Here is a 13,530-nt window from a genome sequence, read left to right as displayed (position 1 = left end):
CTATCCTTGAGCACACATATAGTGGGGGAAATCTTGAAACTGGGGCTGACAGATTTTAGCTAATTTTGACAGGCATGTGTAGATATTGACCAATTCTTAAGTTTCAGAGTGACCTCATCCTCCCCCAAAATTTCTTACACTGTGCCTTTACAAAGAAGTATTTCTATTCTAATGATGTATTGCTGAGTAAAATGTTGAATCACTCAAAGGATATAGATTAAAAAGAGAGAGAGAGAAAAAAAATGCTGTGTGGGAGGGGCAGAGCTGTATAAAACCAGTCATTACCATGTCTGAACTGCAACAAGTCTCAGAGGAGCATTGCCTGTCAGACAGCAACTCAGAGAATAACCAGAGAACAACCAGGTATTTCAATGATTTCCATGCCATTTCTATGGGAAACAGGATTTCATGTTTTCTCTGCCCTCATGCTGGTATTAATAGATTGAAAATTTGAATGTGGGGTGTTTGCAGAGGGTGAGTAAAATTTAAGTGGTGTTTTCTTGTTTAGTTGTTTAATAAGAAATAATTTATTTCAAGATTTGAATTACATTTACAAGGTGTAATTTTGAGTCTCAGAAGCCAAAAAATGCCTACGTAGCATTAACCAAAATGAAATGTACATTCGTATTGTGATGTCAATTTTATTGAACAAGTTAGAATATGTATGTTTTCTGCTAGCTACTGTTTTGACACTGAATTTGATGGAAATAGCTACATTAAAATATTTTCATTTAAGCAATTGAATGTAATCTCTACATTGTATATAAATAATAGGAAAAGGGGACTCAGTTTGCATCTTAGATGAAAAAGCAGGAACTGCAAAAATTAAGTTGCCATTTGGGCTTGGTCAATCTAGTACAACAATATGTTTATTGAGTTTAGTTCAATAACGAGTCAATTTAGTGAAAGAGAATAACAGTCAAACTAGTTGTGCGGTTGACTGAAGTATGGTTCAGTAAATAACTTCATATCCCATAAAAAGATACTTATTATGAAAGCCATCAACTAAAAGAAATTGCTTTTAATTCTGTTGGGGAAATGTACCAGTATTTGATGAGATATTCTCTTGAAACTCTTATTTTCTCTAAGTTCTCATTTATTTTTGTGGTCAATTTCAAAATATCTCCACTGCCTAATTGTAAAAAATTTTTAAAAAATTGTTTTAAATGCTGCAGCAAACTCCAATCTAACATTCAGGGCCACTAGGATGAGGGACAGTGGCCCCCGTGTGACTGGTGAATCCTCCCAGAGTCTCCCTTCCCTGTGCCAAGTTTCAGTGGTGCATTTGTCAACTTTGTGTTGCAGGAACCAACACAAGCACCGGGAAGCCCAGCCCTGCATATTATTCCCATTAATTCATCCCAGTAATACTATTAAACCTTAATTAAGAGCATACTATTTGGAAGTTAATGAGGTCACATAAATTACTATAATGTTAACAAATGCACAGGAGGTGTACCTGTTCCAGAAGGCTTTTATTTCACAATGCTCCCTGGTTTCAATTTTGCATTGTTTTGAAAGATTTTCATTCAAACATGAAGTATGGCCTTATCTGAGAGTCAGAAAACACTGCATATAGATGCCTTCAAAGATTTCTAAAATTATGAACCTCTCAGGCCTTATTTAAAAATTTTGTAGAAACCATTAGACTTGGAATTGGAAGTCGGGGATCCAGTCTAGGCTTCTGAAATGAACCAGCTGTATAATCTCCATTTTCACATTTTCATTCATATAACAGAAAATACTGAGCCTTACTGGACAGGTAATTAGGCAAATTAAAAAGGGAGCTGAAGGAATTTGGTTAACAGCCATATAGACATCAAATATTATTTTTACATTAAATGTAATCAATTGCACCTTATTTAAAAATATAATTCAAACTATTGTTTTGAAAGAAGTAAATGCTTCCAGGACAATTTGATTTTGTTCTTATTAACTTCTTTCTTTATCAAGTTACCTTAAATTCTAACTTAGTATTAATAGAACTTTCTGATAGTTTGTCGTTAGAGTTAAATATTTTTACTGTCAAAGTTACTATGTGGAGTGTTACAAATAATCCAGTATGGATCATTACAAATAATCATGTACTTAGGTATGAGAGAAGTCTAAATTTACTTTTCTGGCTCTAATCTCTTATGTACATTTTTCACATGGGGATAGAGAAATATTTTATTTATGTTATTAATACTCAGTTTGTTTCCAAAAAGTATTAAGGTAATTAATTTTAAAAATACATACAATGAATACAATTAATTTTAAAGACAATTTGAAAATTTAAAAGTAAGAAGAAACAAAGTTTTGAGCCATGCAGTGTAATCTGGTATCTGTGATGAAGCAAGAGAGAAAAAAAAGTGACCTTAAAAAAAAACTTATAAGCCTTTTAGGAGGATTACAGGTTTACCACTTTTTTCTTTTGACTTCCTCTTTCTAGCATTTCTTGCACCATAACTTGCTTAAGCACTTACACTTCATAGTGAAGGTATGAATCACTGAGCAAAGCGATGTGGAACATTGGAAAGAGTGGACTTCCTTAGACAGACCTGGGCTTGAACCCCTACTCCACTACCTACCAGTTGTGTCACCTTATGCAAGTTACTTAATGTTTCCGGGAATCAGGATATAATCTATAAAATACGGAGAATCACCTCTATCTCATACAGATCCTGTAAAGATTAAATCAGGAGAGGAGGTGTGAGAGTTTTAGGGATAAGTTTTATTTAATTTACTATTTTCGTCTTGATAAAATAGTTTGATTATATTTCAAATGAGAAATTTTAATGCAAATTCCAGTCACTTTCTTAAAAAAAAAAAAAAAAAAAAGAGTTCATGAATCAAGGGTTCACATAAGAAAGAAGTGGCCATTGGTCCTTGTTTGGGAGCCCTGCCGAGTAAGACCACAGGTGTAGACAGCCAAGACCAGAGCCAGAGGACACCCTTCCTCCTGGGTACTTCGCCCAGCCCCTCCCCAGTTCTGGGAAGGCACGGTCACAGAAGATTTCCCAAGGGATGATGAATGTCAGCGTTGTTTGGTATATTTATATATTTTGATAATTATCAGATATGTTTTAAGCTATGATGAAAGCAAAACACACAGCTGAAAAGATGATCATTGGTCAGGACCAAAAAACACACACACCCTGGGTGTGACCATGCATTCAGTCGCCTGTAGAGCCTGAGGTCAGGGAAGGTCTCAGGTGGTTCATACCTTGGTGTGTGTATGAGTTTCATAGGCCTGGGATTAAGGATTATCCCTGCAATTGTGCCTGGCATTGACTTTCTACCTGGTGGGGTGGCAGAAGAAGGGGGTCTTCTAGTCCTCCCAGTGATGAATTCCCCAGTATAGGAAGTCTTTTTGTAGTAAGGCTGTGGAATACGTGGTGCGTATAGGGAAGGGGTGTTGGGATAGGGGCTGAGTGAAAGTCCAAACCTTCAAACAATCAGTCTAAGCCACTTTAGAAACAGGAAACTTGAAAGAAATTGACCATCTTACCCTGTGCAACAAGACTATGTATGCAGGTGGCATACATTTCAATAGGTGTGTATCTTCCCGTGTGGCAGTGTGTGTGGTGTGGATATGTACCGTGTTTTGTGGGGGGCAGCATAGAAGCTGAGAGTGTGACTTCAGGGTTGGCCTATCCCGCTTCAATTCCTACTCCCATCCCTATTTATTGTCATTGTTATTCTATGGCATGCCACAAAATGTCACTACTCATCATACAAAACACTTCATGTATCTCAGTACTGGCTAGGTAATTTACAGAGTCTGGTGCACAGTGAAAATGTGGGCCTTTTGTGTACAATTATCAAGAATTTCAAAATGGTGACAGGAGAACATTTAGCCAAGCATGGGGCTTTTTATGGCTGCACAGGTGGCGTGACCATGAAGCTGTCACTGCCCTGCTTCATGTTCCATGAGGAAAAACAGAGAGGGAATCCGACCCTACACAGAGTACAGACTGTCCTACTCTGCTGACCTCACCCAAAGTGTTACCTCATGTTTCAGAGCTGTTTTTTTCTTCCTCTCTTTCCTTCCAGATTGAAACAATGGAAGACCTTTGTGTGGCAAACACAATCTTTGCCCTCAATTTATTCAAGCACCTGGCAAAAGCAAGCCCCACCCAGAACCTCTTCCTCTCCCCATGGAGCATTTCGTCTACCATGGCCATGGTCTACATGGGCTCCAGGGGCAGCACCGAAGACCAGATGGCCAAGGTGAGTTTGCGCTAAAGCTCCACATTTGGGCCGAGAGGTTCCTGAATGGAATTGGAGAATTGCTCTTGTTTTATGCCAAAGACATTTTGATTCAGGAGGTCAGCAATCACTACAGGTAATGAAGCACTGATCCATACAACATGAATTCCTTGGATTCAAATCTCTAAGACAGCCAAACCCCCAAAACCTTCAACTGTAGCTGTTGAAGGCATATGGGAGTTGAATAGCCAGCAAGGCTGGAAACAGTTATGAGTGGGCACAACTTATATTTTAATGATACGGTATTCTTATTTTTCAAAGTGAGTGTTTTGTACTCATTATCTCATTCAGTTTTATGACAGATATCATTTTACAGATGAGAGCGCTGGTGGTGTCAGGGAAGCCCCTGCTGTCTCCTAACTCCTAGCTTGGGCTCCTTCACATTGCTCTGCCACTGTGGTGTTTGTTCCCTATTCCTATGGAGAATTCTTGCTAATGTTAAGAGAGTATCACAAAGGGGGAAAAAACCACACCAGAGCAGTGCTCACTATACCCACAGAAATGCATGGATAGTGAGGTAGCTGCAGAAGACCTAGCCATATGACCATGCCTGTGAGGTCACAGCAGCAGAATGGGATCTGGCATTATGCATGGCCAGCCCTGAAAACCAAAATGGATGGGGTGCACAACAGCATCGTGAGGGGTTTCTGCAAGGCCACTGCCTGCCTTCCTTGGTAAATGGACACGAACTCAGTCAGGGAACTCTTTCCATGGAGTCTGGGCCCTGGAAATTATGTTTGACTACTTCAGTTGTACACTGCAATCGCCACTGCAATAGTCAATCCACGCATACAAAATTCTTGTGATCATGCTGTTTCCTAGGTTAGGGACTTCGATGTGACCATCACATCATCAAAATTTCCTTGCATTCAAACACACAAATATTAACATTGAAGGTTTTAAGGACAGGCACGCATTGTGCATGCAGTCACACCAAGATGCCACCAGCTGGTTTCCAGTTTCCCACGAGAAAGTACCTGAGTGTAAATACATTCTTTCCATGCACATGGTGACCCATGTAAGGTGGGCCTTATTTGAAGTTTGAAGTTTAACAAAGAGAGCATTGGCCAGTCTTGCTGCAGGAGGACAAGGGATAGATGAATCACCCTCTGTGTTTGTGACAGTTTGAACATCGAGTCTTAAAACTCAATTGCTCAACTCCCTGATACAAGTAGCCTTTTGCAATACTCTTTCCCCTTTATTTTTTTTTAATTTTTGCCTTGAAAGAATAAAGACAGTAAATTGGCATGAAAACTTTAGAAATATCAGGTCTTAGTTTTGGTGTTTTTTTTTTTTGTTTGTTTTTTGTTTTTAATGTAAAGGAATCAGAAGCAATGTATTTTGGGAGCATATCCTAAATGAAGTGCTCTGGGTGGTTAAAGTAAATATCTTGATTTTGGTACTGGAGGAAAATAAACTGATCGTTCTAGACACAAGACAGCTTTTCTGTATCTAAGAAGTGCTTTAAGCCTCTGGGACTATGTGAAGATTCTATATAGTCTCTTTTTGACAAACATTTCCTTTTTTTATTATACTTTAAGTTCTGGGATGCATGTGCAGAATGTGCAGGTTTGTTACACAGGTATACACGTGCCATGGTGGTTTGTTGCACCCATCAACATGTCATCTACATTAGGTATTTCTCCTAATGCTATCCCTCCCTGCAGTCTTTTTACAACGCTGTTGCATGTGTAGATTTTGAAATTCAAGCGTTAATATGATTGCTTCCCAAATAAAAAGAAAAAGACATTTCTTGGCTTGGAGAAAGAAGCACAGACTTTAGAGACAGATGTATCTGTGTTTGAGTCATGGCTTTGCTCCTTACTCTGTGTGTACGAGGACATTGAAACTCTCTGCATCTCAGTTTTCTCATGTACAAAATGGAATAAAAATGTGTAGCCTGCAAAACAGCTATGAAAGATTAGAGATACTATGTAAGGCACCTAGTTGCAGTCATTGTAAACATAACCGATACTTATGAGAACTTAGCCAGGCATCTTTCTGAGAACTTCTTATAAATTTACTCATATAATACAAAATACTATGAGGTAGGTGCAATGATTACCATACTCATTTTACAGATGAGGGAATTGGGACAAGAAGAAACCACACAGTTGGGAATCGCCGAGGCTGTTAGAAGTGTAGCGAAAGAAAAGAATAAGTAAAAGGTATAAGCTCCCAGACAGCATAGGTCTGCGGGAATTAGGGTGTCAGCTCTTTTGTTTACAGTGAGGCCAAACTGTCCTCGCATAGACTAGGGGCAGCTCGCAGCCCCACTTTTGCAGGGAGCTCTCCCTGAGTGACTTTGACACTGATTCAGGAAGGCTTTAGTGCTAGCCCAGAGAACCCTGATTTAAGGGTCAATTTCCCTGGCGGGGAGGAAAACCAGCCAAGCTGCAACAGGAAATATTCTTTTATGTGAGGGCGGAGTTGCACCACTTCTTTTCAAAGAGTACTAGGCAGGAGTTACAATGTATGACTGGAAGAGCAGAGAAAGTCCTCCCAAACCCTAACACATCTCCCCCCAGCCCAGAAATTCAACTTGCTGGACGAGGCTGCTTTAATTAACTTCATTAGCAGAACCCCAACCCTCAAGCCACTCACCAGATCAGCTTCTCCTCAGGGGCCCCATAGGGACGTGCTGCAGGACAAAGGGTTTCCAAGGAGGTTGGAAGGGGTGGGTGGCTGGGAGCCAGGGCCAGCTTGCAGGTACTAAGGCTGGCAGACCAAGGCGGGCAGGCAGCAGTGTTATGGGAAGGAGATCTGAGGTAGCTTCAGAGGGGACAGTCTCCGCTGCCAGCTTCCCCGTGTCAGCCAAAACTGCCTACTTACCGTACAAAGAGATTCAAGGTGTCGTCAAACCAACTTGCCCCTGACATGGACATTCACGTCTCTGTGTGTGAATATGGTATGTGTAAATATTTTAGGTCAGCCCTGTTAATATTGTGTAACCCATTTTTATGCTTTAGCTGACTTTGGCTTGTAGTTTTTGGCAAATTGAAAGTATTTTGTACATAAGGCCACTGAAAAGAGAGAGAGACACACACAAGGTTCTGAGTTAACCTTGTGACTTTCTTCAAAAGACTGGCATTTTTTTCAAAGCAATTAATTGGTTGGATATAATTTAGATAATTTGGGGAAGAGGTTTTACATCATTTCATAATAACAAATTGTTTTCCAAAATGGCCAGGATATAAATTTCTATAAGGGAAATTTAGGTTGGCTGACACCTTTATATTACGCAGAAAGAGTATTAAGTATCTGTACTTGTTTGCCATGTATAAGGTCAGGGAAAAGATCTAGGACCATTATAGAGCCACTTGATAGCCAGCATTTTAAAAGTTCAGTAAATCTGGGGCGATTGTAACCATCCTCCCTAATTCTGATTGCAGGTGCTTCAGTTTAATCAAGTGGGAGCCAGTGCAGTTACCCCCGTGACTCCAGAGAACTTCAACAGCTGTAGATTCATGCAGCAGATCCAGAAGGGTACTTATCCTGACGCGATTTTGCAGGTATCTGACTTACTGGTTCATATCTCTTTTGTATTTTATTTCTACAATCTTCTTGTCTTAAAGCCACAATGTTAGACTAGGAAGGAAGCAAATTTACCCTCCCCCATTCACAGAAAGAAAGCTAAGACTCAGAGTTATTAAGAAAAACATATCCTAAGGTGATACCCATAATGAAAGATGAGTCAGGGCAGAATCCAGATTTCATGAGTTACAGGCCAAGCCTATTTCTTTCTAAGTTCTCTCACGCCCCTCTGTCATTGGTACGGTATGTGTAATTTATTACAAATCCACAGCAGAGACTCCTAGAATACACGTGTATGGATAAGTATTTCCAGAGGAGAGGGCAGGGACTAACAATTAATTGAGAAATGGGGGAAGGCCAGGCCCAATGACTGCATAAGAAATCACTGACCTTCAGATATCTTTCCCTGTCTATCTAATCTATCATCTATCATTGATGTCTCTTGTCTATCTTATCTACCATATATCAATCAATCCTATCTATATATCTTATCTATCATCTATCTTCTCTCTCATCTGTCTTTTATCTATTAATCAATCCACTATCTCAGGCAGTAATATCTTTCTTCAATACACCATTTCCTTAAATGTCAGGTAACCAGTTAAATCATAGAAACTGGGTACAGACTGCTCCTCTTGGTAACCAACTTTCGCAGTCATGCTTATGAGGTAAATTATGAAGCGGTATCACCAAATCTCTCTTTCTGGGCACTCTGACAATCTTTCTACCCATCGCCCAGGGAATTATGGGCTGGAGGAGGTGGACAGGAGCCTGATCGTGTGGAGATTCTGCCAGGTCTCCTGTAATACCTGGCAGCCCATCTGGAAGTCTCTGTCCTCTGCCCTTGGATAGGGTGCTTCTGTGCTAAGCCCTGTGTCTGACATGGTGCTTACAAACTTCAGGTTGAGGACTGAAATTACCACTCACTTCTGTGGTTTTCTAAAACCCGTATTTTCCACAGCATAGGTTGCCCCATAAAATAGGAACCTAGTGAAGCTTTATGAACTTTGTAAGATCATTACTAAGACAATGTTTCCTCCCTGCCAGCTTTATTGAGGTATAATTGACAAATAAAAATTGTATGTATTCAAGATATACGATGTGATGACTTGCTATACCTATACACTGTGAAATGATTACAGTCAAATTAATGAACACATCCATCACTACAATTTGTATGTATGTGTGTATGTGTAGTAAGGACACTTAAAAATACATATTCTTCACAAATTTCAAGTAAACAATTTTATTAACTACAACTATAAACAACCAGAGTCTTATTAATTATAGTCATTATACCATATATTAGATCCCCAGAACTTATCCATCTTATAAATATAACAAAAATTCCTTAGAGTCCTTGAAGTTTAGGAAACTGAAAAGGAACCTTTCTTCTAGGCTGTTAGTTACCTCCTGGTTAAATCCAATCCACAGCAAAATTTGAAACAAATTAAAATTCATCTTATTAGTTTTAATGCACTACATCCTTATCAAAATAATTTTCTCAAGGATTCCTCTAAAGTACTAAAAACAAAGTATGTATTAATATAGCATTTCATCTTTGTACTCAGAAAATATTATCATGACTTAAGAAATATCTTGTTTGGTAGTCCTGTGTTAAATACAGAGAATCCCTTCTTTATGTTCAAGGCACAAGCTGCAGATAAAATCCATTCATCCTTCCGCTCTCTCAGCTCTGCAATCAACGCATCCACAGGGGGTTATTTATTGGAAAGTGTCAATAAGCTGTTTGGCGAGAAGTCTGCAAGCTTCAGGGAAGTAAGTGAAACCTGTAATTGAAATGCCTGGGTCCCAAACAAGTAATGAGGTCACTTTCAAAGCAATTCTCTACAATTCTACAGTTCATAAAAGCAGAGCTGGAATTCCACACCAGCTCCCTAGGGCTGGCCTCACATTAACAGCTGCCCCTCCTGTTCTCTCTGTGGCTGCCTCCTCTTCCTGTTGCACATGTCCCAGTTGCAGAGTCATAAATCAGGAAAACAAATGCAACTGTTTTCCAGAGACACTATCCCCCAAGCCAAACCTCTTTCCTTTTATTCTGTGTCTATAATGCAAAGAATGCAAGACAGTGGGTAGAGATGGGTGGGAGTGCGGACCACTTCACACCCAGGTGGGTTCTGCACTCTTTCTCCCTTCAGCACCTGCCTTCATAGCCAACCTCCACTCCCACCCTTACCCCAGGTCTCCTAATCTCAATAGGAAGATCGTAATTCACAATTACACCATGGCTTGTTTGCTATATATTCTGTGTAACCTTTGGCATTGTCTTGCTTCAAAGGAATATATTCGACTCTGTCAGAAATATTACTCCTCAGAACCCCAGGCAGTAGACTTCCTAGAAAGTGCAGAGGAAGCCAGAAAAAAGATTAATTCATGGGTCAAGACTCAAACCAAAGGTAAAACCAAGAAAATATTTTCTTTTCTTCTTTCCATTTAGACAACTCTGATCTTTTTCCATCCGTGAACTTAACCTTCACCCCTTTACAATTTGTCCAACTTTAATTACTTTGGTGGATACAACTTTATTCCTGTTTAGCTCAGAGGTGTTTTAAGTGAGAAGAAATAATCGAAGCCTACTAATAGAAGATATATGTTTAGTAATTATTTCATTTTGGATATTACCTGAGAATAGAATATGAAAGGGGGCAGAAGTTTTCAAAATAGGAAATATGAGTCAGATCCTCAGACTGTCTAGACCAGATCTAGAAGAACATGATATATTTTGGAAAGGCACTATTGTATACCTTAGGAGCCTCTCTTTCACTTCCTTCTGATTTGAATAACTTTCAACTGCAAAACTTTGAGAAAACAATATAAAAGGAAGTGAAAATCTCGTTCCAAATTTGATAGGAGGTCTATATTTTAAATGCATTATTTCTTCATTTTTTTCTTTGACTTTGCAAGCCTTTTAAGAAATTGGTTTCAATTTTATTTTTGCTTTAAATAAATCTAAAGAAAAACTACCTTGAAGATCAACATCTCTGTAATTGGACGAATTTAGTTTGATGGCCACTCAGAAAATTCAGGAAGTAATTTCACAGTTCTTGATTATGAAACGTAAATATATGTTATGTTTCCTGCAGGCAAAATCCCAACCTTGTTACCCGAAGGTTCTGTAGATGGGGACACCAGGATGGTCCTGGTGAATGCTGTCTACTTCAAAGGAAAGTGGAAAACTCCATTTGAGAAGAAATTAAATGGGCTTTATCCTTTCCGTGTGAACTCGGTATGAGAAAACAAAATGTATCTTCCTAACATATATTTTAGAACCTTTGATAAGATATAGACAGAAACGTTAGAGACCGCTCATTCATTTCTCTATATTATTTGCTAGTTAGAGATTATGCAGGTTGGACCGTTGATTAACTCTTTCAAGAAACAGTAGAGGGGAAGACCATGGCTTTATAATTATATGTGCTCAGACTCAAATGTTGGCTTTACCACTTAGTTCAAAGAGCTGTAAGTATTGACACATGGCAGAGTTCCTGGCCCATAGTAAGAACTGAACAAGTGTTATAGAATCATGTTTGCCATTACCATTGTTGTCTATTTTACTAAATGATGGATATAAAGTTGAACAAGCTAATAACACCAGAGTACCAACTGTAAGGGTGTACAAATAATTTATTTTGTTGATTTTTTAAAAACCCACATTTATCCAACACTAAAGGAAAACCCATCCTCCTTTGTGTCTAATTGCAAATCTCTTGACATCTTATAATTGACTTCCATATTTTACTTTTTAATAATATTAGACTCAGCGCACACCTGTACAGATGATGTACTTGCATGAAATGCTAAACATTGGATACATAGAAGACCTAAAGGCTCAGATTCTAGAACTCCCGTATGCTGGAGATATTAGCATGCTCCTGTTGCTTCCAGACGAAATTGCTGATGCGTCCACAGGCTTGGAGCTGGTAAGGCATTTAGATATTTAAATTTCTGGGGCTAACCCTGCCTTTTGTGAGATGAATATATACTCCTTACAAAATGATGTGGTAATTTTTCATGGAAATAAAACAGTTGATAGTAAATGTAACACGTCTCTACATTTCATTCAAAGCCTTAACCATGCCGCACATGTTACCTTCTTGTAAAAGTCTGACCAGCCTATTAACTTTTTATATCACCCACAATGTCGTAAAGTCACTGATTTTTAATATTAGACTTAAAGTTGTTTTTCTTCTTTTCTAATACTCGCTATATTTTCTTTTGTTTGTTTTGTTTTGCTTTGCTTTGCAGCTAGAAAGTGAAATAACCTATGACAATCTCAACAAGTGGACCAGCAAAGACAAAATGGCTGAAGATGATGTTGAGGTGTTCATTCCCCAGTTCAAATTAGAAGAACATTATGAACTCAAATCCATTCTGAGAAGCATGGGCATGGAGGACGCCTTCAACAAGGGACAGGCCAACTTCTCAGGGATGTCGGAGAGAAACGACCTGTTTCTTTCTGAAGTGTTCCACCAAGCCATGGTGGATGTGAATGAGGAGGGTACTGAGGCAGCAGCTGGCACAGGAGGTGTTATGTCAGGCAGAACCGGGCATGGAGGCCCGCAGTTTGTGGCAGATCATCCTTTTATTTTCCTTATTATGAATAAAACAACCAAGTGCATTTTATTTTTTGGCAGATTTTCCTCACCCTAAAACTAAAACATTCTCTTTCTGCAAAAGATTTTGTAGATGAGCTGTGTGCCTCAGAATTGCTATGTCAAATTGCCAAAAACTTAGAGATGTTTTCTACGTATTTCTGTTCTTCTGAACAACTTCTGCTACATGCTAAATAAAAACATGGAAATAATTAGACAGTTGTCCATTGTAACATGACAACCATATTAACCGTTTGGTCTTCTAAAATGAGATGATGCCCAATTAGATTTTCCTTACTGTCAGTTTATTTTTATAATATTTACTTTTACTTTGTTATTTATTATTTTATATAATGGTGAGTTTTTAAATTATTGCTCACCATCTATTTAATGTAGCTAATAAAGTTATAGAAGCAGATGATAAGTTAATTTCCTATTTTAAAAAATGCATTTACTCATTCTCCTAATGAAGAATGAGTAGGTGTCCCTCCATGCCTTTCTATAATAAATATCTGGAAAAAACATTAAACAATAGGAAAATATATGTTCTGTGCATTTCTAGCAATACATATCACATACATGTCTGTATATTATATTCAATTGCAAGTATATAATAAATAAACCTGCTTCCAAACAACAATACATTTGTTTTCATTTCATTGGGTCTACAGATCATAAGACCTATTACACCTTGATTCCTAGGAATTGAGCATCATGACTCATGAAAATGCAGAAAAAATAAACAGGATGAAGGAGCCAAGGGCATAACCACCCTCTTTCAAAAAGACCCAGTGTTGGGGTGGGTGGGATGGGGCAGAATGAAAAATGGATTAGAGCTGCTTTCTCACAGTAGTAAAGACATAGCAATTCAGAACAGGCTAGATTAGAGTCTTTTGGGGAAACCAGTGTCTGTCTAAACATTAAGGACACCAGGATTAATGACCAAGTCAAGTGGTCCAGACACAGAAGGCCTCAGTCACTGCACTGAGAGTTCCAAGTAGTGAAAACGGGGAAATGGGCTGGGTCCAAGAGGAGGAGGGAAAACGTAAGATGGATCCTTCTAAGGAAGTTTGTTTCAAATAGCAAGGAATGCTTTTGAATGAGTCACAGGCAGAGCAGAACAAGAAGACCT

The 13,530-nt window shown here is 38.7% G+C and overlaps 1 protein-coding gene across 1 annotated transcript; it reads left to right on the top strand.

Annotated features, from left to right (window-relative positions):
* Positions 1-293: 293 nt before the first annotated feature.
* On the top strand, positions 294-13,038 carry SERPINB2 (serpin family B member 2). Its single transcript, XM_003926008.4, has 8 exons — positions 294-363; positions 4,036-4,212; positions 7,644-7,763; positions 9,436-9,564; positions 10,085-10,202; positions 10,890-11,032; positions 11,562-11,726; positions 12,052-13,038. Exons 2-8 carry the CDS (start codon positions 4,045-4,047, stop codon positions 12,454-12,456), a joined length of 1,248 nt encoding a protein of 415 aa, XP_003926057.1. The 5' UTR covers positions 294-363; positions 4,036-4,044; the 3' UTR covers positions 12,457-13,038.
* The last annotated feature ends 492 nt before the right edge of the window (positions 13,039-13,530 follow it).

The sequence above is a fragment of the Saimiri boliviensis genome, chromosome 13 (genome assembly GCF_048565385.1).
Source record: "Saimiri boliviensis isolate mSaiBol1 chromosome 13, mSaiBol1.pri, whole genome shotgun sequence".
Lineage (NCBI taxonomy): Eukaryota > Metazoa > Chordata > Mammalia > Primates > Cebidae > Saimiri > Saimiri boliviensis.
This window is presented reverse-complemented; position numbering and strand designations above follow the sequence as displayed.